This window comes from Alligator mississippiensis, chromosome 4 (genome assembly GCF_030867095.1).
Source record: "Alligator mississippiensis isolate rAllMis1 chromosome 4, rAllMis1, whole genome shotgun sequence".
NCBI lineage: Eukaryota > Metazoa > Chordata > Crocodylia > Alligatoridae > Alligator > Alligator mississippiensis.
The window spans coordinates 165,916,923-165,942,484 of record NC_081827.1 but is presented as its reverse complement, the minus strand read 5'-3'; the positions used below and the strand labels follow the sequence as shown (position 1 = coordinate 165,942,484).

The 25,562-nt window shown below is 52.0% G+C and overlaps 2 protein-coding genes across 4 annotated transcripts in view; one reads left to right on the top strand and one right to left on the bottom strand.

The window, feature by feature from the left end:
* CACNB1 (calcium voltage-gated channel auxiliary subunit beta 1) overlaps nt 1-12,427 on the bottom strand; it is a 40,332-nt gene extending 27,905 nt beyond the window's left edge. Inside the window, exons 1-2 of one of the 3 annotated variants that reach the window (XM_006274982.4) lie at nt 7,249-12,427; nt 2,653-2,739 (exon numbers count right to left, since the gene is read on the bottom strand). In XM_006274982.4, the coding sequence (XP_006275044.1) occupies nt 2,653-2,739; nt 7,249-7,335 (174 nt within the window). In that variant the 5' untranslated portion in view covers nt 7,336-12,427. Of the gene's footprint in view, nt 1-2,652; nt 2,740-3,671; nt 6,659-7,248 lie in introns of those variants that run through there. The other 2 variants (XM_006274984.4, XM_059726995.1) reach the window with 2 other exon arrangements.
* A 7,816-nt stretch (nt 12,428-20,243) lies between these two features.
* RPL19 (ribosomal protein L19) lies at nt 20,244-25,000 on the top strand. The gene is made up of 6 exons (XM_006274981.4): nt 20,244-20,342; nt 20,673-20,779; nt 23,087-23,209; nt 23,456-23,576; nt 24,113-24,223; nt 24,809-25,000. The coding sequence occupies exons 1-6, from the start codon at nt 20,338-20,340 to the stop codon at nt 24,930-24,932; spliced, it is 591 nt and encodes a 196-aa protein (XP_006275043.1). The 5' UTR covers nt 20,244-20,337; the 3' UTR covers nt 24,933-25,000.
* Nucleotides 25,001-25,562: the final 562 nt, after the last annotated feature.

Sequence of the window (25,562 nt, the reverse complement as noted above, 5' to 3'; positions counted from 1 at the left end):
CCAAAAATCCCAGACAGGCACATCTCTGGGGGTGGGGGACAGGGGACCCCAAAGAGGAGGAGGGTGGATGGGCCTTTGGCAGCTGATGAATTAACTCTGGCCAAGGAGCAAAGTCCATGAGGCCTGGGTGTGTGTCCATCAGTCCAGTCCATTCTGCACTGAGGAAGCTGCAGGCATCAGACAGGTCCAGCACCTACCTTAAGGCACCTTTGCAGCTTTTCCTACCCCCAGCACACACACCCACACCAACTAGCTCCCCTGGGATGGCAACTGGAGTCAAAAAGCCCTTGGTTGTGTGTGGCACTAATGCAAGACAAACTGGCCCTTTAAATCCCCACTGCACAGGGCACTCTTTGCAGGAATCCTCACCATCGTAAGTGCCCCCCCCGCATCTTCCCCTGTCATTGCCATGACAACCACTTGCCATCCTTCCCTTCATCTGCTGGAAGGGAGGTGAAGTGGGGATCAGATCACAGGACCCCTCCCTCTAGCTGGGATTTAGGGACATCAGCAAGGAGGGCTCCATGCCCCCTAGTCTTCACCCTGTGTACAGAAACAGGGGCGACTAGGCCATCCCCCCCCGGAGCAAGGTAGGACAGGACTGCTGCTCCCCTAGAGGACTTAGAGCAAAAGGAGACCCATCATCCCTGATGCTGGGACCCCGCACCAGCCTCAAATGACTGCTCAGGCAGCTTGGCTCCTGCTGTGCCTCAAGGTCACCCCACCAGCCAGCACGGGTGAGACCAGAGGGCTGTTTGCATCCTATCGCCCTGCCCCGTATGATCCTGTCTCCCCTTGGTGGAAGGTGGAGGGGTCGACACTCCCCTGCAGCCTAGGGAGCCCATCCCCATTGACTTGGGGGGGGGGGAGGGGGGAGGTTGGAAGCCAGAGCAGGGTCCCCAGGGTCTCCCCCGGTGCGCGAGACACAGGCATTCAGTTCTAAATAGACAGGGGCGAGCCATGCCCCTCATTCTGTCCCTGCCCCGCCAGTGTGGCCCCCCAACCCAGCGCAGGCCAGGACTCAGCTCTTTCATCATTTGACATGCTATTCCAGGCCGGCCAGCTCCATGGAAGGGAGGAAGGGAGGGTTGCTATGGTGATTATGACTGTTACACTCCCCACTCCCGGGAAGGATGAGGAGATATTTTTTAGGCCGCTTCGTCTTGGGGACTTGTAGCTGAGGTGGCTAAAATGGGGTAGGGGAGAGGGGCCGCTGCCATGACACTGGCCCTGAGCACATGAATGTGCCTGCAGAGGGAAGAGGCGAGGCAGGCAGGGTAGCAGTGGTGGTGGGTGGGAGGGGGGTGCCGCTGCAGGCTCTACCCAGCTGTCAGCTCCAGCCCTGCTGAGTCAAGCCGCTACATTGCTGGATTAATAATTGGCTCCCTCCTTCCCTCAGCAAGACCCCGCAGAGGGGAGGAGCAACAGCTCTGAAGAAGTTGGTGGGGGGGAGCAGAAAGACCAGTGCTGCTCCACTCTGGCCTCTCCCAGCAAGGGGCACTGGCTGGGCAAGGAGACCTCAGCTTTTGGGGATCGGGCAGGATTGCTGGCAGAGCTGAAACAACCCAACAGGAAAAGTAGCCCCAAAAAGCCATGGTAGAGCTGTGCTGGGCTGCTGAGAGGGGCTCCAGCAATGCCCCTGCCCCTTATGCCCTGCCAGCACCACAAACCCCAGCACCCCCCCAAGTCCAACTCGCCCTACCACCATGCACCACTGCACAGAGCAACCTACATCCACGGCAGTGAAGTGGTTACAACTAAGCAGTGTTGCCATGGGCAACAACAAAGCTCTGAGTGGATCCAGAATAAAAAGAGGCCTTCAAGCTTTGATCCCTGCCCTCCTGAAGCTCTTGCAACCTTTCCCTGGTCCCAGATGCAGGCTGCAAGGAGTTGGCTTGAGGCTTTCCCTGGGGCCACAGAACCAAAGCAGATGAGGTCTTGTCAGTGTTGTGCCCCCAGTGATGGCCAGGGAACGACATCTCTGCCCAGCTATACTGATTCCCACAAGACAGGGCTCACAGGACTCCAGTCCTGTGCTCACACCACTGGCACACAAAGGAGACTATATATGGACTGGTTGCTAAGAAGTCATTTTTGCCCTTGAAGTACCCCAATCATTTAAACCCAAACTGCAGAGTCTCAGAAGGGACATTTTGGATTCAGTGTCCTACAGCTTTAAAACTAGTAACAGTACTGCACAGGCAGAAATGGGCACTGGGTTTGGTCTCAGGGTTGCAAAGGGTGTCACGCACCCCACACCCTCTCCCATGGACACTTCACTTTGGTCTTTTCTTGTTACTTTAACACAAAGGGGCCCAGGCTCTGCTCTTTGCAAAACATGAGAGTTGGAGACACAATGGGATGGGGCTGAGCAGGAACCAAAGCCCTGCTAAGCAGTAACTCCTTGAACTGAGACTGGCTAGAAGGTTATTATAGTCATTGGGGATGGACAGCCGGGGGTGAGCTTACCCCCTTGCCTGCTGCTGCTGTATTCCAGCAACCTGCCATCACCACCTGCTGCCAGATCAAGGATAAAAAACATGTCAAGTCCCCTGGAGAGAACCTTTCACACAAGTACCCCTGGGGCTCCATGCCACTGCTGCTCAGAAAAGGCATACCAAAGCTAGTCAAACCCCTGCCCACTGCTTGTACCTGTCTCACGAAGCTGTTGGAAGTTGTGTCCGAGGAGGTGCTGCCATCCGAGCGTTTGAAACGACTCTTCCGCTTGCCGTATTTCCCCTGGGGGAGAGAAGGGAGCCTGGTTAGTGAGTGCACGGGGCCTCACAGGCAGAGGGGAGCAGGCACTGGCTGCAGAGGATAAATAACTCAGGGAACTCCTCGAGGAAGGATGCTGAAGACTCTTGAAGTGCTTTGATAAGCACGACTGAATCTTCAAGACCAAGGTCAGACCCAACACCCCATTATGGGATGGGAAGGAATTTTTCTCTTAGGTCAGCTCAGCACAGACTGAGGTATTTTGCCTTCCTCTGTAGCATGAGACATGGTCCTTTTCCTAGGAGCTCCTGAGTATATATTATCCAACTACTTGCAGTGGCAAGGCATTGGCAGCGCCCCTGTCTCTGTGCTATCTATTTTCTGTGGCACGTTATAGGATGCTGGCAGCGTTTCGGGTATTGTGTCTTGTAGTTGTGGGTGAGGGTTTGAAGCGGTGATCCTGGAGATTCCTTGAATCAGTGGAAAGACACTAGATTCTAGAGCCCAAGAGGCCTCTTCTAGTCTGATGGTCCTCACACCACCACCTAGGAGGCAACTCAGTGTCCTAAATCCCATTGTACAGATGAGGCAAACTGGGGCATAGCAGCATGGTTTACTCAAAGCCACCCAAGCAGGAGATCTGGAAACAAAACCCAGGAGTCCCACTCCAATTTACAGACCATAAGCTGTTTCTGTGACCACACTGGAGGCATATATGGGAAAGGGCAGCTTGCTAAAGGAGGCAAACAAGAGTCAGCCATACTCGCAGTTCAGAGCATCCTTTGAGCAAGGTCAGGCAGGAACCCCTCCTCCTATGGTTGAATATCACAACACAAAGGACAGGAAGATGTCTTTCCAGTATTGTCTGCCAGTCTCCACTGGGAACAGAGCAGGAGGCCAGAAGAGCCTGCTGGTCTGAGAGCATCTATTATGCTAGGAAAATCTCTATAGCAGACCTGAAGCATGGTCCCCAGAGGATGTCTCTCTCTCTTAAGGCCTGCCTGTTGGATCCTTTCCCCTCTGAGGCCATCCCCATGACTGAGCAAGCAACGCCGGTAGCTCCTGCGAACTCGTTCAGAGTGTGGGGAGAAGAGAGACAGGGCTAAAAGCAGGCAGAGATCGCTCTCTAAAACTCAGCCAAAGATGCCATCCAGGCCTCTGGCAGCAAACAGCGCTGCCAGGTCACCTGATACAAGCACCAATCAATAGGCTGCTCCAGGGCTTTAATATCCTTGCCAGGTTCACAACCAATCTGGCTCCATGCAGTGCCACAGCCAGCCTCTAATTACTGGGAGAGCTAATTACAATGCCAGGCATGTCAGCTCACCCCGATGGAAACAGGGAGGGGTGCAGCAGGCAAGGCAGGATGACACCAGATCTAAGGGGCTTGATTGCAGCGGCTGCTGGAGAATCCACATTGCCCTGGCCCTGGGAAGGGACTGGGAGAGGGAGGCACCCCCAGATAACAGCCTGCTTATTGCTGGCACCCCCCACAGATCAGCACAGAGGAGTCAGTAGCTTAATCAAGGCAGAGAGGAGGGAAGCAGGTGGAGGCCCCCCTGGGAGGGAAGGTGCATGTATAGGGTGACCCTCTGAGCTGACTGTCAGTGCCCTGTACTGAGGGAAAGAGTGAGGCGTGTGCAGTCATGCTTGCTGCAAGGCTCACTATAAGGAAGATGGAGGCAGATGCTTATTTAGAGCTGGCAGCCAGGCTGGGGTGCTGAGCTGTAGCAGGATGTGACAGATATGGAGGTAGTGGAATGATCTGGGGCTGAACTGCTTCTCCAGTAAGACCAGGAGATCTGCTCCTCATCTATGCCCCGCAATCTTACGTGCTTAAGTGTCTGTCCCAAGAAGGTTGGGGATGGGGTAGGCTCTGCCTCTGCATCAGTATATTTGGGAGGGCTGCTAGACCTGGGCATCTAACTCTTTCAGGGGACACACTCCTGGGCTCCACTGCTAAGCAAGGCAACTAAATCAGCACAGGGTGGCTCCCTGCTCTATCCCCAGCCAACATCATCCCTAGGGGCATGGGACTGAAATAGAGGCATGAACACAGGGACTGGTCACCATGGAGAGAGTGAGGATGTGGGGCTGACTGGATATTTTAGCCAGTCCCTGCTGACTGGGGTGCTGGGCTCCCTCCCCTCCTTATAACTGCCAGAGAGCACAGTGATCATCCACTGCTGAGGTGGGATCCAGAGCCCAGAGAAGGGATCCCAGTATAGGACCTCACCACCCTTTGGCCTACACTTCAAAGGGTGCTGTCATTCTGGTCTGATTGACTGGAGTGAGAGATTGCCCCCCTCCCCCCATATTGGGCACGCACAGCAGCTTCCTCTTGTGAGGAAGTCAGCCTGTCCCCATCTCCAGAGACCCTGGGACAACACAGACAGCTCCAGCCCTTGTGGGGAGGGTGTGAAGGGAGCACAGAGGTCTGTATCTGGTAAGGGAAGGACCTGAACCAGTCACAACCCCAATGCCATGCACACAGTGAAGGGTACATTTCAACTCTGAGTGTGCACACATGCAGGCTCCTACCCCCTGGCTCTGCGTGCATGTCACACCCTGTAGTTGTGTAGTTACACCCACGTACTCACAGAGCTGTACACACACCTACCCCCTTGCAAACAGAGCTGCACACACAATTTCCTATGCTCACACATTATAGAAGCCATCCCTGTCAACACCCTCCACACACACTTCCCCCTTCACCTTCGGCACACACACCAGTCCTCTCCCTCCACACACCCACACAGGCCCCTGCAGCCAGGCAAGTGTGTGTATGCGTACACATACACATGCATGCGAGCATGCACGCAGCAGGCCAACACACCGGCTCCCACTGAGTCAGCCCATAACCTAGTGGCTCCTCTTCAAATAGAAACATTTATCAGGCTCTTTCTCTCTCCAAACACTCCTCTGTGGGTTTGGACAGAAGGAGCCCCCTGGACTTAGTAACTAGTTTGACACCAGTTCCTACGCTGCCTCCTATTGGAGGATACTGGGACTGGATGAACCAGGAGGTTGGTGGTTGAACCATTCTGCTGCTAACCCTCCTTGCCAGGGAGACTGAGGGTCATCACAGTGCCCAAGACATCCCTCAGCTCTGGGCTGGACTCCCCCGGAAGCTGCCGACAAGGTCAGGACCTTCCATGCATAGAGAACGGTTAAGACGTGTCAGGGCAGAGCTGGTCTCGGAATGAGGCAGCCGCCTCCCAGGCACGCCTCGAGGGACAGCTGGGCCCAGTTGCTGTCCAGCCTGGAGATGCATGGTCCCTGAACAGGGCAGGAGTCGATATTTTTAGGAACTTCCTCCTCCCTCCCCCTCTCCGGTCTTTCTAATCAGGGAACATCCAGGGCTCACATTTGCTGTGGCCGCAGTTAGTGGCTAGGCTCCACCATCCAGGAGGAAGGAGGAGGGAGGGGGAAGCTCTGAGGGTTGCAAGGGGTTAATCACGGCCATTTAAAGAGCCACCCATTGAACTAGTAGAGGCTTGTCCTGGGTCTCTTTCCCCATTTAGGACTGATACTATCAAGGTACATCCCTGCTCCGCACCCACAACCCCAAGTCTCTCTGTGTCAGTCCCTCTGTGTTTAAAGCAAAGTTGGAATTGTCTCCGTGGAAAGGCTCAGAGCTGGGTGTGGGCATCATTCAGCAAAGCCAGTGGGGAGGATGTGCTGAGTTTCATCATATCAATGAGGTCGTCTTGGCCCATTCACTAACCCAACCAACCCCCCACCATGCTGCCAGTAAACAAGGCATGATGGGGACATGGTGACTTCTGGGACAGTTTACTAAACGCCAGTCTCCTGGTGAAGAAGCTGCCTTGGCCACAACCCCAACTGGCCCCACAGCCTCCCTCAGCAAGTTAGCCCCATTTTCCAGATGGGGAAACTGAGGCATGGAGCAGTGACACAGCAAGCCAGAAGCCAAGCAGGGATTAGAACCCAGGTGTCCTGACTCCCCACAACCTGCTCTGACCGCCAGGCCACACTCCTGGGCTCTGCACCCATTCCCCCATGTCCACTCCCCCTCCTGTGTGTGGCACAAACCCGTGCGCCACTGCCACCTGCCTCCTCTTGCAAAGGGGGGGTGAGGTGGGCACCATGTCTCCCAGGGTGCCTTGAGACTCCTCCTTCCACCCACATCTGCACCCTTGGGGGCACCCCAATTCGGCCTGGCAGAGGAGGGGCGAATCCAGCGGCTTCTTTATCAAGGTGGAGCCCGGGGGGTGCTAGTCCCCAGCCACCACCACCACCAGTGGGTCAAATCCTCCTGTCTCCAACCCCAGCCCCGCTGTACAAGGGGGCTCTGGACACACACACTTTACACACACACTGCTCCCCTTTACACACACACCCTTTACACGCGTGCACACTACTCCCTTTTACGCACGCACTGCTCCCCTTGACGCGCGCACACACCTCACCCGCCTTTACCCCCGCAGCCGCCTGAGGAAAGAGGCCGGCAGCAGTGCCGGGGGGCCGCGCCCGGCTCGGGTGGGATCCCCCGCCTCGCCCCGCGGTCACCTGCAGGCCCGGGTGGTCGAACACGTCCATCTGGATGTCCTGGCTGGAGCTGCACGGCGTCCTGGACATGCTGCCGTCCTGCACCATTGATCCCCGGGGCCGGGATCCCGCTCACGCCGGCCTCATGCTCCCGATGCTGCTGCCGCCGCTGCGCCCTCTCCCTGCGGCCCGAGCCGGAGCATCGCCCGCCCCTTCCCCCGGCAGACACAATGAGCCACACCCCCGGCCGGGCGGCCCGAGCAGGCGCTGCGGGGCTGGGGGCGCTGGCTTCGTCCCCTCAGCGGCCAGGGTGGGCAGAGCCCCCCCAGCCTGCGCGGTGCCGCGCCCGCCCTCACCACCTGGCTGTGGAGGCAATGTCCCGGCTGTGGGGGCAATGTCCCGGCTGGCAAGTGGATCGCACGGGCTCCAGGGGCTGCCCTGCTTCGGCTAAGGGGTGGTGGCATTAGTGGGGCCCTTCTCACACAGGGCCCTCAGCACTGGCCAGGCCAAGCCTCCAGCTGGGGTTATCTTATGGGGGGGGGAGGATGGGGGAGTATGCCCACACCCACCTCCCTGCAACAGGGGCCCCATCCCTCCTCCCTGTCCAGCTTCTTTCTGGGAAGATCCCCGGCACCAGGGCTCCTCCAATCCCCGTCTCTTCTCCCCTCTGGGCAGAAGTTCTGGGCTTGCCAATGGCTGGGGTGCCTCTTTCCTTCTTCCCTGGGGGATGGGAGGGTCTGTGGGGGTGTAATAGATCAGCACACCCTGTTGGTACAGTTGGCAAAGTGGCTCTGGATCCACTTGGGTGTGCCAGGCTGGGCTTCCCCCCCAGGGCTAAGGGTTTGGGACAGGTGGGGTGCTCACCGGTACCCTGTGGTCCCAAGCATCCTGGTTACCATGGGTTCTACACTTGCGGATGCCCCTCATACCCAGGAAGTGGGGACACCTATGGCTGCCTCCTTGTGTTGTTCAAGGAATGCTTCTGAGGGCACAGAAAGGGGTTCCCAGCTGGACTGGGTCACCTTGCCACCCAACAGAGCCAGCGTGGGCATCCATACTCTCCTGCCCAGAATGTATGCACAGCCAGGGAGGCATGGCTGGGAATGGTACTGGCCCCCAAGGCAGCTCTCTGTAATGGAGACAGCTTCACCTCCCTGCTTGACTGCGTGTAGTGTGGCATGGCTACATGTAGCTCCAGCTAGCTCAAGTCTCCATTCCTTGAAGCACAAGACCGCCAGCCTTTCTACCACCTCTTCTCACCCTGTCTCTTCTGTCTGAACCTTCTTGAGAGCACCCTACCTCCTCTAGGGATCTCTGGGGGCTCAATGTTCTTCTAAACAAACCATGTCTCACCATGGTTCGCTCCTGCTCCCTCTGGGCCTCTGTTTCCCAGCACAGACTGGGGAAAAGGAAGGTGAACAATGGTGGGTGCAAAGCGTCATGGGAAAAGACATCAAATGAGCCTGCATTCACTCCTTGAAATAGCTGAGGAGGAAAACTCACATGGCTGGTGGGATCCGTGGTTCATTTGGAATGAGACTCATCTGCCCTTCCTCAGCCCCCCTCTCCTAACTGGCCTGCCACTTTGCTCTGTTGTCTCAGCCCCAAGGGCTAAGCATCAAGAAGTGCCAACACCAGACTAGTGAATGGTAGCACCAAGAGATACACACTTGCATTGGCTACCAAGATAATAGTCCCTCTGGCCATGGTCTGGGGAAACCCAATGAGTGTACCAAATGAATCTTCAAGTGCTTGGTTTGACTTGAGGAATGGCATTAGGTGGGCATCCCTGGAGCCTGAAGCCTTTGGATGAATAGATCAGTGACAGGTTCTCCCCACTACTCCCTCTCAATCAATGGTTCATAGCTCTCTCCATGATGACCCAACTTTGTGTGTGGTCTCCTGGTTGAGTCTACTGGCAACTGATCCAGTTTGTCACCACAATTACCTTCATCAATCCAATCAGAACTGAGTTGAGACACCCACCCTGGCCCGTGCTTGTCTCACAGTTCCCAGCACAGCCCTAGACAGCAATACCCTTTAGTTGCAACTACCCAGCTGGACCCAGCTGTCAAAAGCCCCCATGTCTCATCACCCCTGTTAGTTCACTATCCAGAAGTGGCTGTGGTGTGTTAGCTCATGACTGCAGGGCAAGGAGACTGAGGTGAAGAGACAGCTCTTAATCCCAGTTCCAAAGAGGAGGGAGGACCCCACTCTCCAGCCCAGATAGGGGGCTCAAAACTGATCCCTCTGTTGCTGTGGAGAGTGGTGGACTCCTCCTAAGAACTGTCTCTTTCCTGGCCCTATTCCCCAGATTGTGCTGCTTGAAGACAATCTATCTGGGAGTTCAGGACATCCAACGCAAGAGAGATTTTTCCATTATTAGAACCCATCTATCATTGACAGTCAGAGGTGCCTATGTCTGCAGCACTGACGCTCCAAATCATACTTCATCTCTGCCATACAGGCTGGGGAAATGAGGCAGGGAGAGAAGTGTCTTGGCCAAGGTCAAGCAGCTGATCAGTGGCAGGGCCAAGAATACAGCCTTGAAGTCCTGACAGGCTTTCACTGCTAGATCCCACAGTGTAGGAGGGTAAGGATCCAGTTTGCAGGACATCAGAACCACCCTTGATCCTTTGTTTCAAACCCTAGATCAATCAAGGTTCAGTTATTTTCTTCTCACCCTTTGTGCATTGCATTCTTGCTCCCAGATGAGAGGGACAGAGCTGGAGCAGCTGTGGGGAGGAAGCTCTCATGCAGTTTCTGCCCCAGCAGGAAGCACAAGGTGCCTGATCTCGTCTCCTGTCTTGTCTCTTTGCAAGATCCCCCATGTACAGAAGGATCATGACCCTACAACATTCCTTTGATCCCTCTGAGCACCAGTACCACTGGAAGGAGGCACCTAAGGAGAGAAAAAATGCTGGAGAACGTGGTGATCTGGACACAGCCCCACCAGTTTGGTGACTTCACTTGGATGTGACCCTCCCATTGCATGAAGAAGTTTGCTTTCCCTGCCCTCCCTGCTAGACTGGACACTATAAATTGGTTCAAGCCGAAGACCCAGATCTAAGCAGCCCCAAGCTCTTGGAGAGTACAGCCCCCCACTTGGAGATGACCCCCCCGCCATCCTCTTCTGACATGGGGGCTGGAGTGAAGTGATCTCTCCAGACCAACTGCAGCTGGGACCTTGGGAGATGGCAGCCCTTTAGGGAAACACTTTGTAGATCCTGCTAGGGGAAGGGAGATGGTTGTCACTGAGGCTTCTCTCCTTCCCCAGAGAGTTCACCAGACCTCAGTCTGGCTCCCCTCTCCAGCATGGGTCTGTTTGTGCAGCGCTGATCCGGTAATGTCCTGAGAGGAGCAATGTGCTCAGTGTCTTGGGAGGCTGTGGCTGTTTCCTAGATATTATTTCACTGGTTTAAATCACCCCCTCCCACCCCAGTCCACACCAGCAGCTGGTCTTCCCCAAGGGATCCTGGCAGTGAAAAGAAGCCAACTTGGAAGAGCTGGAATTGTGGGGAGCCACAAGCAAGGGACTGGCATGGTGGGAGAGAGATGGCAGGGATAAATAGTGAGCACTGTGGATCAGGAGGTAGAGAGGCATGGAAGGTCAGATGGAATGGAAGGGAAAGAGACAGAGCAGCAGCAAGCTGGAGGAAGGGAAATGAATGCACAAACCACAGGCAGCTGCGTGGGAGTGTAATGCAATTACAATCCCTCTTCCTTTATGCTGCCAGAGCATCTCTCCTCACAAGGCAGGCTCCCCACCCCTGTATCCAAGTAGTAAACACTGCAACGCTGTGTATGTGGTACAACAGTAGTGCCCCTGGTGGACTGCTGACATGGGGCAGCTCAGGTTTGGCTCAAGCCTAGCCCAGATGCTAACAATATTACTAGATGCCACAACCTTTATCCCTGAAACAATACAAGATCAAATATTGAGTCAACATCTTTTGAACCCAAGCTCTTGCAAATAAATGCAGCCACTTCTGCGTGGTGCACGGAACCTTCTGCTACCAAAAATCCATTGGATCAATAAAACCTGGTGCAAGGGGCTAATGGAGACATTGAAAAGCACAGAGTTCAGAGAGTCCATTTTATTTTCTTATGGAGTCAAGGCAAAGAGAATGTGACTGCCCTCTCCAGTGTGTGTAAATGCTGCCATGCCAAATCTGAGCTGCATTCCAGCCCTTTATTTTATGGGGGAAATAAGGCAGAAGGCAAGTAGATTTGCACCTTACAGACTAACTCAGAGATGCATAAGTTTCTGTAAGCACAGCAGCTCACTTCATCAGGTGCTACAAAGGGAAAATAATAAAACAGACAGACCTCCCCATGAGGGAGGTTGCACAGGGTGCAGCAGGGCTCTCCTACAGTAGAGCTGTCCAGGTTCTGGATGGTGGCGGTTCTGCATGCCACATGGGCCACAGACCCCCAGCATTCCTGTAGCTGTGTGCACAACCTGGTCCTCCCCCACCACATGCGCTGCCCAGGCAGCTCACTTTCTTCCCACTGCACGTGGAGCACGAGCAGTGCAGACTCATCTCTTGCAGCATGAGCAGCTCAGATTACCCCCTGCCGCGTGTGCGGCACCCTCCTGCCATCTGGCCCCATCCTCAGGAGCAAAGGCAAGAACCAGAAGCTGAAGGGAGGTGGGATGGGGAGCCACTGAAGCAGTGGGGGCAACAGCAGCTGTGTGGACTGCATATTAACCTCTCAGCTGCCTTAGGTGGCCCAGGGACCAACAGTTGGACAGCCCTATTCTACAGGGGTTATGAAAAAATATTTACCTTCCTCTGAACAAGCCCCATGTAACTAGCTCTGAGTGTCATGGATGTGAATTTCTATTTGTGTTTCTCTGTAGCATCAATGGGACAGAGTCCTGGAAGGGGTGGGCCAAAGGTCCCAACCAAACATTCTCCTGTCTAAGGATACTTCAGATTTTGGTGTTTGTTTTATCAGAATGAGAAGTTGGTTTTTAAACAGAAAAAATCTGTGTTTATCCGTGTTTTTCTCTCAGAATGGACCAAAAATCTGTTCCTTTCAGGTCTCCTTCTCATACCATATGTTGATCATTTTACATCAGCCAGAAACAAAATGAACTGTTAGAAACTTGTCTGAATATTTAACAAGCAGCCACAGATCATTTTTTTTTCCCCTGGCAATTTCTTCCAAACTTCAGTCCTTTAAGGGATGGGAAAAACACAAAACACAAACCATTGCAAAAATGTCAGACTTTGGTGCTTTATAACATCTAGTTTAGTAAACAAACCACAGCAACACAATGAAGTTTGTATCCAAGGGGAAGCTCTATTATATCGCTTGTTGCAAATGCCACAACTGGAGAATCCCTTTTAATTGTTAGCATGATTCCTACCTGTGCATTTTATTTGTACACGTTTCTCCCTTTTTTCCCCTCAGGAATTCTTCACTTTCTGATCCTGGAGGGGTATCTCAAATTCTTACCTTTCTGCATTATATCTTTAATACAGGGAAGACAGTTATCATCTCTGGGCTTGAATCTGACCTCCCTGATTCTACTCTTCCATTATAGATTCATAGATGTTAGGGTCGGAAGGGACCTCAATAGATCATCGAGTCCAACCCCCTGCATAAGCAGGAAAGAGTGCTGGGTCTAGATGACCCCAGCTAGATACGCATCTAACCTCCTCTTGAAGACCCCCAGGGTAGGGGAGAGCACCACCTCCCTTGGGAGCCCGTTCCAGACCTTGGCCACTCGAACTGTGAAGAAGTTCTTCCTAATGTCCAATCTAAATCTGCTCTCTGCTAGCTTGTGGCCATTGTTTCTTGTAACCCCTGGGGGCGCCTTGGTGAATAAATACTCACCAATTCCCTTCTGTGCCCCTGTGATGAAGTTATAGACAGCCACAAGGTCGCCTCTCAACCTTCTCTTGCGGGGGCTGAAAAGGTCCAGTTTCTCTAGTCTCTCCTCGTAGGGCTTGGTCTGCAGGCCCTTGACCATATGAGTTGCCCTTCTCTGGACCCTCTCCAGGTTATCCGCATCCTTCTTGAAGTGTGGCGCCCAGAATTGCACGCAGTACTCCAACTGCGGTCTGACCAGTGCCCTATAGAGGGGAAGTATCACCTCCCTGGACCTATTCGTCATGCATCTGCTGATGCACAATAAAGTGCCATTGGCTTTTCTGATGGCTTCGTCACACTGCCGGCTCATGTTCATCTTGGAGTCCACTAGGACTCCAAGATCTCTTTCCACCTCTGTGCCACCCAGCAGGTCATTCCCTAGGCTGTAGGTGTGCTGGACATTTTTCCTCCCTAGGTGCAGCACTTTGCATTTCTCCTTGTTGAACTGCATCCTGTTGGTTTCTGCCCACTTGTCCAACCTATCCAGGTCTGCCTGCAGCTGTTCCCTGCCCTCCGGCGTGTCCACTTCTCCCCATAGCTTTGTGTCATCTGCAAACTTGGACAGAGTACATTTGACTCCCTCATCCAAGTCACTGATGAAGACATTAAAGAGTATCAGTCCAAGGACCGAGCCCTGCGGGACCCCACTGCCCACACCCTTCCAGGTCGAGACCAACCCATCCACCACGACTCTTTGGGTGCGACCCACTAGCCAATTCGCCACCCACCGGACTGTGTAGTCACCCACATCACAGCCTCTTAACTTGTTCACCAGTATGGGGTAGGATACCGTATCAAAGGCCTTCCTGAAGTCTAAGTATACGACATCCACCCCTCCTCCTGTGTCCAGGTGTTTCGTAACCTGGTCACAGAAAGAGACTAGATTGGTCAGGCACAATCTGCCCGCCACTAACCCGTGCTGGTTTCCCCTCAGCATAATTTGCCCTGCCGGGCTCTCACAAATGTGAGCCTTGATAATTTTTTCAAAGACTTTACCAAGGATGGAGGTGAGACTGACTGGCCTATAGTTGCCCGGGTCCTCCTTCCTCCCCTTTTTGAAAATGGGGACCACGTTAGCCCTTTTCCAGTCCTCCGGGACTTGGCCCGTGCACCACGAGCGTTCGAATATTCCCGCCAGTGGCTGTGCAATGATGTCGGCCAGTGCCTTCAGCACCCTCAGATGGAGCTCATCCGGGCCTGCCGACTTAAAGGCATCCAGTTCTTCCAAGTGACTCTGCACCACCTCAGGATCTACGTATGGAAGTCTGGCGCCTTGCTGCAACGCCAGTGAGAGACTTGTCGTGCCCCTCACTTAGGAATACTGAGGCAAAGAACTCGTTGAGGAGTTCAGCCTTGTCCCCGCTATCTGTCACCAATTGTTTCTGCCCATTTAGCAGGGGTCCTAGTCCTCCCTGGGCCTTCCTTTTACTCCCAATATATCTAAAAAACAATTTCTTGTTGTCTTTTACTTGGGTTGCCATCCTCAGCTCCATGGTTGCTTTGGCCCGCCTAACTGCCTCCCTACAAGCACGAGCAGAGGAGGTATATTCATCTTTAGTGATCTCACCCTGTTTCCACTTTTTATGTGCTCCCCTTTTGGCCCTTAGGCTGCCCTGGATTTCTCTGGTCAGCCATGGAAGCCTCCTGGCCCCTTTCCCTTTTTTGCCATGCTCAGGGATCGTTTTGCTTTGTGCCCGAAGGATTGTTTCCTTAAGGCACAGCCACTCTTCTTGGGCTCCCATCCCTTCAAAACTCCTACTCTGCAGTGTGTTCTTGACTAATCGCCTGAGTGCATTGAGATCAGCTTTCCTAAAGTCTAGCACTTTCACCCTACTAGTTACCTTACCCATTCGACGTCTTATGTTGAATTCTATTATTAGGTGATCACTGTCTCCCAAATGGCTACCGATCTGGAGGTTCCCTATCATGTCATCCCCTGTTGCCAATACCAGATCCAGTATGGCATTCCCCCTAGTGGGACCATGCACCTCCTGTGTCAGGTGGAGGTCCTGTACACAGGTTAGAAACCTGCGTGAGCAATGGGACCTTGCTGTCTGCGTCTCCCAGCAGATGTCCGGGTAGTTTAGGTCCCCCATGACTACCGCCTCTTTAGCTTTTATGGTCTCCGAGAGTTGCCTCAGGAGCCCCGCATCTATTTCTTCCCCTTGGTGTGGGGGTCTGTAGCAGACCCCTACCACCAAATCCCTTTCTCCTTGCCCCCCATGTAGCCTAACCCACAATCCTTCTACTTCCTCAACCTTGGATTCTGTCTTGATGAGGGTTGATGTATATTGCTCACTGACATAAAGTGCAACCCCCCCCCCCCTTTCTTCCCCGACCTGTCCTTTCTATACAATCTATAGCCCTCAATATGTACCGCCCAGTCATGGGATGAATCCCACCAGGTCTCTGTTAGCCCCACTAAGTCATAGGTGTTTAGTGCAAGCAGGAGCACTAGTTCATCCTGCTTGTTCCCCATGCTCCTAGCATTAGTATATAGGCACTTGAGCCCTGCGACTGGTGCCTTTGCTGCCCCCCCGCTCCGAGTCCCAAGGGGCCCATTGTTTCTTACCTTCTTGTTTCTTACCTGTTCTGTAGTGCTGGTCTCCCCATGGCTTTCAGGTTTCCAATGTTCTCCTTCTTCAGGCTGGGCTGTCCTTGTGGGTGCCACATGGTTTGGTGGTCCACAGCTTCCCCTGCCCTCGTACTCCCCTCCCCCCGATGAGCCTAGTTTAAAGCCCGCCGGAGGAGATCCGCCAACCTAGTAGAAAACACATGCTTACCTTTGGGGGACAGGTGAAGCCCATCCCAGCTGAGCATGCCCTCGTCGTGATGTACGGGTCATTGTCCAGGACTTTCTTTGTGGAGACCCTCTAGGTTGACAGTTATAAAGAGGGATGGGCATGCACAATTTCACTCTTAGTTTCTCCCATGGTAAAATGGTTGCATTGGTACTGATCAATCTTACAAAGGACTTGTGAATATTAAGTAAGGCTGTGACAGTGCTGTGAAGATGCAAAGCTCTTCACAGATGCCAATCCTTATTGAAAAGCAAGGATTTCTTGGGGTGATATCTTTTATTGGACCAACTGCATAGTTGGGATACAGCTAGACAAGTTTTCAAGTGAAAGACATTCTTCATCCTACAGTTCCTGGCTCAGCGTCCTGTGTTTGTGTCACCATACCTGATCCTTCACGCAACTGCTGCTAGAAATGCTACTTTGGATGAACTGCTCAGTGCTGTTTAATAGTTCCTTACTGGGTGTGGTCATTGGACACAAAGCGAGCAGAAGGTCTCACAATCCCTGAACAATCACCCTGCCCTGATGTCAGGCCCTGCACAACCTTAGTACCCACAGCCACATGTGGCCCTAAACCTAACACCTGAAGAAGAATATCTGGCATTCAAAAGCTGGTCTAACTTTATCCCAACTACATAGTTTGTTCCAGAAAAGATACCACAGAAAGAAATCTTTGCCTCACATAATTCCTGGACCATCATGGCTACAACATCACTCTAACACTACCAGTCCTTATTAAAGCAGTTACCATCAGCAGGATTGACATGAAATATAGGACCCCCATTTTTTCATCATCATCACTGTATAGACCACAAGCAAAAAGATGGGACTAGCTCAAAACACAGAGATGGAAGCAACACCCTAGAGTCCTGTATTCCAGTCCCCTGCTCTAATCATTAGACTGCACCATACCCTTTTAAGGTGACATCAGACACTGAGAGCCCCGGTGAGTAATGAGCTATAGTGGATGGATGTTGGAGAAACAAAGATCCTATTTTCAAGTAACAACATGGAAAACTGGAGTTAAACGTCAGGGGGAAAAAATTTTCCTACAGTATGTAAGAGGCAAGGATGTTTGTGGGTGGTATCTTTTATTGGCCCAACTGCATGGTTGGGATAGACTTAGACAAGGTTTTGAATGCAATGCATTCTTCTCAGATTTCTACAGTAGCTGTTTCTGAAAGGCTGTGAGTAGTTTAGATCAGGGGTTTTCAACCTTTTTTAATAAGTGTACCCCCAGCAGCACGACACAGAGTGGTGGTGGTGGCGGGGGTGGGGTGTTGGCACGTGGCTGGGGGGTGCAGGGGGGGCAGGGGTGGCACATGGCCAGATGTGGAGGTTGGGGGTGGCGCATGGCCAGATGCAGAGCGACAGCAGCACAGGGTGGTGGGTGGCAGCTGCAGTGTGAGCTCCCCACCCCCTTTGGCACCTGTGCAGCCCACAGAGGGGTGCTGTTGCCCTTGCCCCCCTGACCCTGTTCCTGGGAGTCAGTGGCACGGGGTGGGGGGTGGCGGCTGTCTGTTACCACCTGCCTGTCCACGCATACCCACTAGGGACTTCCCAGGTACCACCGGTTGACAACCCCTGGTTTAGATGTATGAAGGGTCTCAGAACTCTTATGTTCCATTCTTAGGTTTAATATTGTTTGTTTGGTTTCCAGGTGATCACCCATATCCAAGGAAATACAAGCTAAATGTCTGCAGGATTAGGTTGATCTTTAATGGACAGTCCCACTTCTTTGCTCAGAGCCCTTTGCCTATGTCACTATACCTGATCCTTCACACAACTCCTGCTGGAAATGCCACTTTGGACAAGCTGCTCAGTGCTGTTTAGTGCTTCCTTATTGTGTGAGGGTCACAGGACACAAAGCAGTAAGGACAGGGCCTCACTTAAAGCCCTGAATAATCATTCTACCCTGGCATCACATGGCCCTGAACAACTTTAGTGCCCGTAGCGCCACTTTGTCCCTAAACCTCAATACCCACTGCCTTATCATTCTGGCACTCTGTCCCTATCCAGGCCTATGAATCCGACCCTCTAATAACTCTCCTCAATCTGCCCCTCTGAGCCTGCCATGCCTTGTGCCTAGTAGTGTAATGAAGGCTGGGTGAACTGGGCATGAACCCCAGGAGTGAATGGAGCTGGGGTTGGGGTTTCACCCTCTGGTCTCCCTTGCAGTCTGCACCTTTCCTGCATCAACTCTGGCTCTAGCAGCAAGAAAGGTAGAGAAGCAGAGGCTGGAGGTTGGCTGCTGCTAAGGGCACTTCCTTTTTGCCACTGAAAATCAGTGGGTTTTTGGCTACTTGACACGCATGTTGGCAGCCAAAAAAGGTGGTGACATCTCTCCCAGCAGCAGCAAACCTCCAGCCACTTCTGTACTGAGACCACTGTTCTGCCTCTCCCTCTGCTACAGGCAGAACCAGGAAGGTGCAGGGTGCAATACTTCCCAGAGCACAGCACAGCACTGATCAGCTACAACTCTGCTTGTACCCACTCTTGGCTGGGACTATCTTGCAGCCTGCTTCCTGACTGCCCTCAAATCTCACCCCAGTGATTCTCAACTGGGTGCTGCATCACCCCGGGGTGCCCTGAGATCCCTTCAAGGGTGCCCTGGAGTGCCACATCGCAGTACTGCTGTGAGGTGTGCACACGTGAGTCACAAGATTAAACTGCTCCAATAAGGATCTTCAGGGTTAAGATCCATTCCACTCTGCTGTGGGCTTTGAGCTCCTTGCAACAGGAGACCTGCTCTAGAATTTTTCTATAGCCAAATCAAAAAAAGGAGTGAAAGCAAAGAGCTTCAGGGATATAGGTTGTAGCCATATTGGTCTAAGGTCATAGGCAAACAAGGTTCTTTAGGTAAATCAGATATCTTTTATTAGACCAACTAAAATAGCTGGAAAATATCTTCTTTGCTTTCAGGTATAAACACCTTCATCAGGCTGAGGAAGCATCTACAATTGGCCTGTGCTCTTCCTGGATGGAATGGAAAAGAAGCCAGAGGAGAATATGCATGTGAAAAAGTCAGTGAAAATGCAAACTGGGGCAGTCAATGGGCAAGATAGGTATTGTGGGTGCAGGGGGGTAAGAGGAATGTAGACCTGGTGATAAGAATATAGCTGGTAAATAGTAGAGAGGTTACCTGGGCTGTCAGATGTTAGGCAGGTTACGATGTGTCATAAATCCAATGTCTATGTTTAGTCCATGATTTTTTGTATACAGTAGGTTGATAAAGTTTGCAGACTCATCTGTGAAAGGTGTTTTGTAAATTCCCTTTGAGGATTAGAATTGAGAGACTGGAGAGAGAGTGGTTCTCTTGTGAGAAGTGTGCAACAACTGCACACCAGAATGAACACACAATGAAAACCAACCAAAGACAAGAAGACCCAATTACCGGTGGGGGCACATTTTTCAGAAGCAAACCACTCTCCAATCTCAGTTCTAATCCTCAAAGGGAATTTACAAAACCCCTTTCATAGAGGAGCCTGCGAACTTCACTTCTTCAAGCTACCAGATACAAAAAATCATGGACTAAGTATAGACATTGGATTGATGACACACTATAACCTGCCTGACATCTGACACCTCAGGTAACCTCTCTACTATTTGCCAGCTATATTCTTACCACCAGGTCTACGTTCCCCTCTCCTGTCTCTCACCCATTCCCTGCCTCAATTTACAGTTTCTCTGACTGGCTTTCCCACATGCATACTGGCCTCTGGCTTTTAGTCTCTTCTATCTAAGAAGGGCACAGACTAACTACAGGTGCTTCCTCAACCTGACAAAGGGCATTTGTGCTGGAAAGCTTGCAAAGATGAATTTTTCCAACTATTTTAGTTAGTCTAATAAAAGATATTGCACTTACCCAAAGCAAAGAGCAGGCATCTTCCAGGAATGTAAAAAGGCTGAGCCCCACTATCTTCCCCTCCACCTCCCCCCAGTCCCAGGTCTGGAGGTTGCTCCCCCAACCCCCAGAGCTCAGCTGCCCCCCAGCCCACCCCAGCCCAGCCCGCCCCACCGCGCCCCCGCGTGGCCAGGAGGCTCCAACCCCCAGCAGAAAGCACTGCACAACACAGCACAACACCCACGTGACACGCTGATCTCACCACCGGGCTAGTCCGGACAAGACCCACCACGTGGTCATCGCGCTTGCGCCGATCTTCCCCGGACCGTACCATGCCTTAACTCGTGGGGGGAGCTAGATTTGACCCTCCCGGTTCCGGCTGAACCCTTTAACTCAGAACCGGCTTTCATCCTTTTTTGTCTTCAAAGACCCGGTTGCAGAGGGAGGCGGCCAACGCGGGCCCGAAGGGTAGGGAAAATTGGGGCATAATGGTACATCCCACGCTCCCCCCCCTCCGTGCAGTGGGAGTGGGAGTGGCCGGAGCTGCAGTCTCTTTCTTTCCGCTCTGGGGCTGCCGCCGCCATGAGGTGAGGGTGTGCGCTCTGCCTGGGCCCGGCGCGAGAAATCGCCCCCCCACCCCCATCGGAGCGCGGGGTGGGCGAGCGGGGGGTGTGGAATGGAACGGGCGGGAGCGGCCCACTGGGATCGGGGCGGGGGAGGGGGTGCTAGGATTCCCCCCATCGCGGGGGGGCCGTTGGTCTAGTCCTCTTACTCCCCCACTCCCGGTTGCGGCGCCACGTGGCCGCCCTGGGACCCCCGCGCGTGCGCGGGACCCGCGGGCGTTGCTCGAGCCCCCGCCCCAGGCCCGCGGGCTGCCCGGGCTCGCCGTGACCCGCGCCCCTTCCCCCGCCCCGCAGTATGCTCCGGCTCCAGAAGAGGCTGGCCTCTAGCGTCCTGCGCTGTGGCAAGAAGAAGGTCTGGCTCGACCCCAACGAGACCAACGAGATCGCCAACGCCAACTCACGTGAGTGCCTGGCCCTCCACCGTCCTTGTCCGCCCCACAGCTCTGGGGCCCGACATAGAGCTGCCCCTGGCAGGCTCAGTCCTCTCATCCACGCCACCAGGACCTGCTGGTCAGCTGCCTCCTGGCCCTTGCCAAGCTGGAGACTTGTCTGGCCTGGAAGGCCTATTTGGTGTGCGGTACATGGTCGTGGGACTAGGCCCATCACGGGAACCATAAGCCTCCCTGAATAAGGGATTCCTCTGGGGACACAGCAACTGAATATGTGGGATAGCAAAAACAGGGACAGGTGTGAGGTCGTAGGTTAATAACTAGGTCTTCAGCTGTGACCTGGAAGGAGGCTCTGGCCAGGAGGGCAGTGGAAATGGTTTGGGGGCTGTGACACGTGACTGACAAGGAGAGGCTGAGGGTACTGGGCATATTGAGTCTAGAGAAGGGGAGACTGAGACGGGATTTAATAGCAGCCTTCAACTGCCTGAAGGGGGGGTTCGAAAGAGAAGCACTGTTCTCAGTGGTGGCAGGTGACAGAACAAGGGGGGGTGGTCTCAAGTTGCAGCACAGGAAGTTGAGGTTGGATGCTAGGAGTGGAGTAAAGCACTGGAATAGGTTACCCAGAGGTTGTGGACTCTCCATCCTTGGAGGTTTTTAAGACCTGGGTAGACAAAGTCTTGGCTGGGATGATCCAGTTGTGGATGGTCCTGCTTGGAGTAGGGGGTTGGACCAGTTGACTCCCACCCTAACTTGTGATTCTCTGACCCCTGAGGATGATGGGACCATCTTTCTGTCTGTTTATGTCTCTGGACAGAATTTTTGCAGGACAGTGTCTGCTAGCTCCTTGGACTCGTTTGAGGGCCAGTGCGCACCCTGGCTAGTGTGCTCTGTGCGGTGTCCCAGCTGAGTATCCCCAGCTTGGTGCACTTGTTTTGAACCTATGACGCTCACTCCTGTCCCTATTTTTTATTTTTTTTTTGTCCTAAGTGATCAGTAGTGTGCCCTTAGTGGCCCCCTTCGTCTGGTGGGGGAGCAGCTTACAGCACTCCCTGGTGGGCTTTGGGCCACATTCTGGAGCAGCTCATTAAACAGGCTATGTCGCATGGTGGCAGAGAGGGGATGCTGAAAGAGAGAGTGAACAGGGTATGACAAGGGCTTTTTTCTCCAGGGTTTAGTTTTTAAGAGGTGGTTAAGTCCAGTTGCTCAATTTCTTCACAAGTTATTTTAGGTTAGGCTTTATTAAAAGGCTTCTCTGACTGGAGGGGGGGGGTGGGGGGGGAGGAGCCTGTAGCAATTGCCTTCCCATGTGAAGTGCAAATGGTAAAAAGCTAAATTTTTTTGAGGTTCTTTTAAATTGTCAGTGAAGGCCTAGCTTGTCTCTCCTGAGACAGATGGCCAGCAGGGAGGCTGCTGACACTTGTTGATGAGCAGGAGATGCAGGGTTCATAGAATCATGGAGAGGCAGGGCTGGAATGGAACTCCAGAGGTCATCTAGTCCAGCCCCCTGATATTGCAGGATCATCTCTATCCAAACCATCGTATCTGAACCATAATCTAAACTCTGCATAAGACTACTGTCAGCTCTGATGCAACACAGACCTCATACCCTAACCTGCCACAGGTAAATTAGGGGAACCAGGGCAGCCGATGTCCTGCTTCTATGAAATGTTGTCGGTATATGTTCAAGATATTCTGGGTAGAGGCCCATGCTCCAAAACCAGAAATGCATGTGATGTAACAGTTAATTTAAAAACAGTAGGGAATAGCAGTACATCCTTGCTTAGAGCAAGCTCACTGCTCAATTGGCCTATCAGTTCCAGTAAGTAGAAGGAAGGCAGAAGATAAACATGTAGAACATCCTGTAAATGGTCACTATTTCATTGAAATCCACTTTGCTATATCTAGGAGACTGTTTCCTTTGGTGAACTGTGGGAGTGCCTGTATGTCCAGTTGAGGAAAGGGTTCTCTGTAAATAAGGTCAAAGTCAGATTTGGAACAGGGGCTCAAGGAGAGAAACTCCCTTTGCTGCACTGAATTTAACCTAGATTACTTCAAATTATGGGCCAACCCCATCTTTCAAGTTTGGATATGTGAAGTGTACCAAAATCCTGCAAACAGGGGGGCAGTAGGGAGGCAGCTTTTTAATCGGTCTGTATAGTCCGTTGGAAGGTTCTCTCCTTCCATTTGCTTGGACTTTAGCTGGGCAGATCCTTTAGAAAAGACCTTGATGTTGGATTCTCCCTTAACTTGTACTGTTTCCTATCAGTCTCCTTTCTTTTGAGGCTCTGAATGCAGATATTTTCTTTTATTTTTTTCCAGGTCAGCAGATCAGGAAACTGATCAAAGATGGTCTGATCATCCGCAAACCTGTAACTGTTCACTCACGTGCCAGATGCAGGAAGAATACCCTGGCCCGCCGAAAGGGCAGGCACATGGGCATTGGTAAGTACTGGCTTCCTTTTTTTCCCACCCAAAAAAGCAGGATGGAGAATTAAATGTCTAGCAGTCCTCTGAATTTCATATGGATGGGATTTACAGACAAACCTGTGTACTCAGGACATGGGAGAAAAGGATCTTTTTAACAAAGCAGAGTCCTGAGGAAGCAGAGTTGTTAAGCACGTTAGCAAGGACATTCAGTTGTACTTAACTGTGTTCTAGCTCTGTAGCATCTTTCTTTCCTGCCCCCAGGTAAGAGGAAGGGTACAGCCAACGCTCGTATGCCAGAGAAAGTGACCTGGATGAGGAGAATGAGAATTCTGAGGCGTCTGCTTCGTAGATACAGGGAATCCAAGAAGATCGATCGCCATATGTAAGCCTTAAAGCCTAGTGAACACAATTGCACTACCTTGTTAGTGTGCACACATTTGAGCCATAAATTCCCCCCCTCCCCCATCTGCAGCCTTTATTGTGCAAAATTTTAGCATCAGTCTCATTTTACATGTGAACCCACAAATGCCAAAGAGCAAAGTTGAGAGAGATTAAATGGGTTCTTTAGGTAGAAGATGGCAAATACCTTTTTGTAGGTTAAAAAAGCTGGTAAACTGCAGAATGATCCTGGGTCTAATGATTCATGAGGCCCACCCTATTTGCTGTTGTTAGGAAAGGGTGTGAGGGTACCTTTTTTTTCCTAATGAATCCATCTGTAGCGCAGCACCTTTCAGCCTGCGGATACGAAGACAACTGAAGCCATCACGTCAGCTGCAAACAGACAAAGAATTGCAGCATATCTTTGAGTAATGCAGGCCATTGTGGAAACTCTGCAGTAGCTTGTATTTCTGTCTTACACCAGGTACTAGTTGCAGTGCAGCAGGCTTGCTCATACCTCCCCTGTCCTGTCCCCTGTAGGTATCACAGTCTGTACCTGAAGGTCAAGGGTAATGTGTTCAAGAACAAGCGGATCCTGATGGAGCACATCCACAAACTTAAGGCAGACAAGGCCCGCAAGAAGCTCCTGGCGTAAGTCCCCTCACTATTAAAACATCTTGTGTGTAGGCTGAAGACATGTAGGGGGCTGTTATAGAGCTCAGTACCAGTTGTAGTAATTCCATTCTGTACTTGTGTTAAGATTGCAGCAGGCTGCAGTGGGAAAGAATCTGAATGAAAGTCTAGAGAGAGACAAGAGGCATAAATTCATCAGTCTCTCTTTCTTAAAGACATCAATAGTAGAACTAGATGACACTTTAAACAAGCTTTGCCCTTCATGGCTGTGTAATATAGTAGTAATGTCTATTCTGCTATGGAAATTGCACATCCCCTGAAGAATTGTCCCAGGCCCTGGCTATCCAAAATTTCTAGCTTATCCTGTTTTTAGCTGCATATTGGATAAAATTCTCCCCTGGGAGAAGGGGATATTAATTCAGTTAAAGGATGACTAGGTTCCAGGTTCTGGAATAACTAATTTTTAGTCGTTGACCTGATAAGATTAACTAGAATATGCCCTTGTGAGTCTAGCCAAGTAGGGAATTTCAGGGAGTTGAGTAAAGAGCCAGCTGGCCTTTGTGCTGACCTCTGTATGCTGATGAAACTTAATCTTTTCCCTAGTGACCAGGCTGAAGCTCGTAGGTCCAAGACCAAGGAAGCCCGTAAGCGTCGTGAAGAACGTCTGCAAGCCAAGAAGGAAGAAATCATCAAGACCCTCTCCAAGGAGGAGGAAACAAAGAAGTAAACTTTGGCTGTTGTGTGTACATAGTGCTTTCCATCAAAGGTTATTCAATAAACCTTCCACATACAGTGTGTTTTGCTTGTATCTGATTTTTTTTTCCCCTTTATTGGTTGACCTGAGTGGTGATTTAGAAGGGATGACATTTTTGTAGAAGTGACCTTTTCCAAAGTAAAAATATCCTTCAGTGCAGATATTGTAGTGGAGGATGCCTTTTTAGTAAGCATCCTCCCTCAGTGCTATTCCAATTCCTTCCTCTTACCTGATTGCTACTCTGCTTTCTGCTTCTTGCCCTATCTAGCCATTGCTGCCTATCCCCACCCCAATCTGCTGGGTGCTACACACAGGCTGCCCATGCCCTACATGTGGCACTTGAGCTGCAAGTTGGCCACCCCTGTTCTTTTACACAAGCTCTGGGGTCTAATGACTTGTGGCTTGCACTAAAATTGGGAGTAGCATAACTAACCGTGGCTTGCTTGTTGTAAATACAGAACATCTCTAACATCTAGGGGCAGGCAGTGAGAATCTCATTGGCTGGAGGAAGGCCCTGGAGCTTAGGACAGAGGTTTACAAAGGAGAAGTTCTTGCTGCTGACTTCCTGTGGCAAGACACCTATTGGCGACTGATCCCTCCATG

Excerpts from the sequence above, each read along its gene's own strand:
- RPL19 (XM_006274981.4), top strand. Across the intron at positions 23,210-23,455 it reads GGGCAGGCACATGGGCATTG|GTAAGAGGAAGGGTACAGCC; the intron begins GTAAGTACTGGC and ends TCCTGCCCCCAG. Across the intron at positions 23,577-24,112 it reads AAGAAGATCGATCGCCATAT|GTATCACAGTCTGTACCTGA; the intron begins GTAAGCCTTAAA and ends TGTCCCCTGTAG.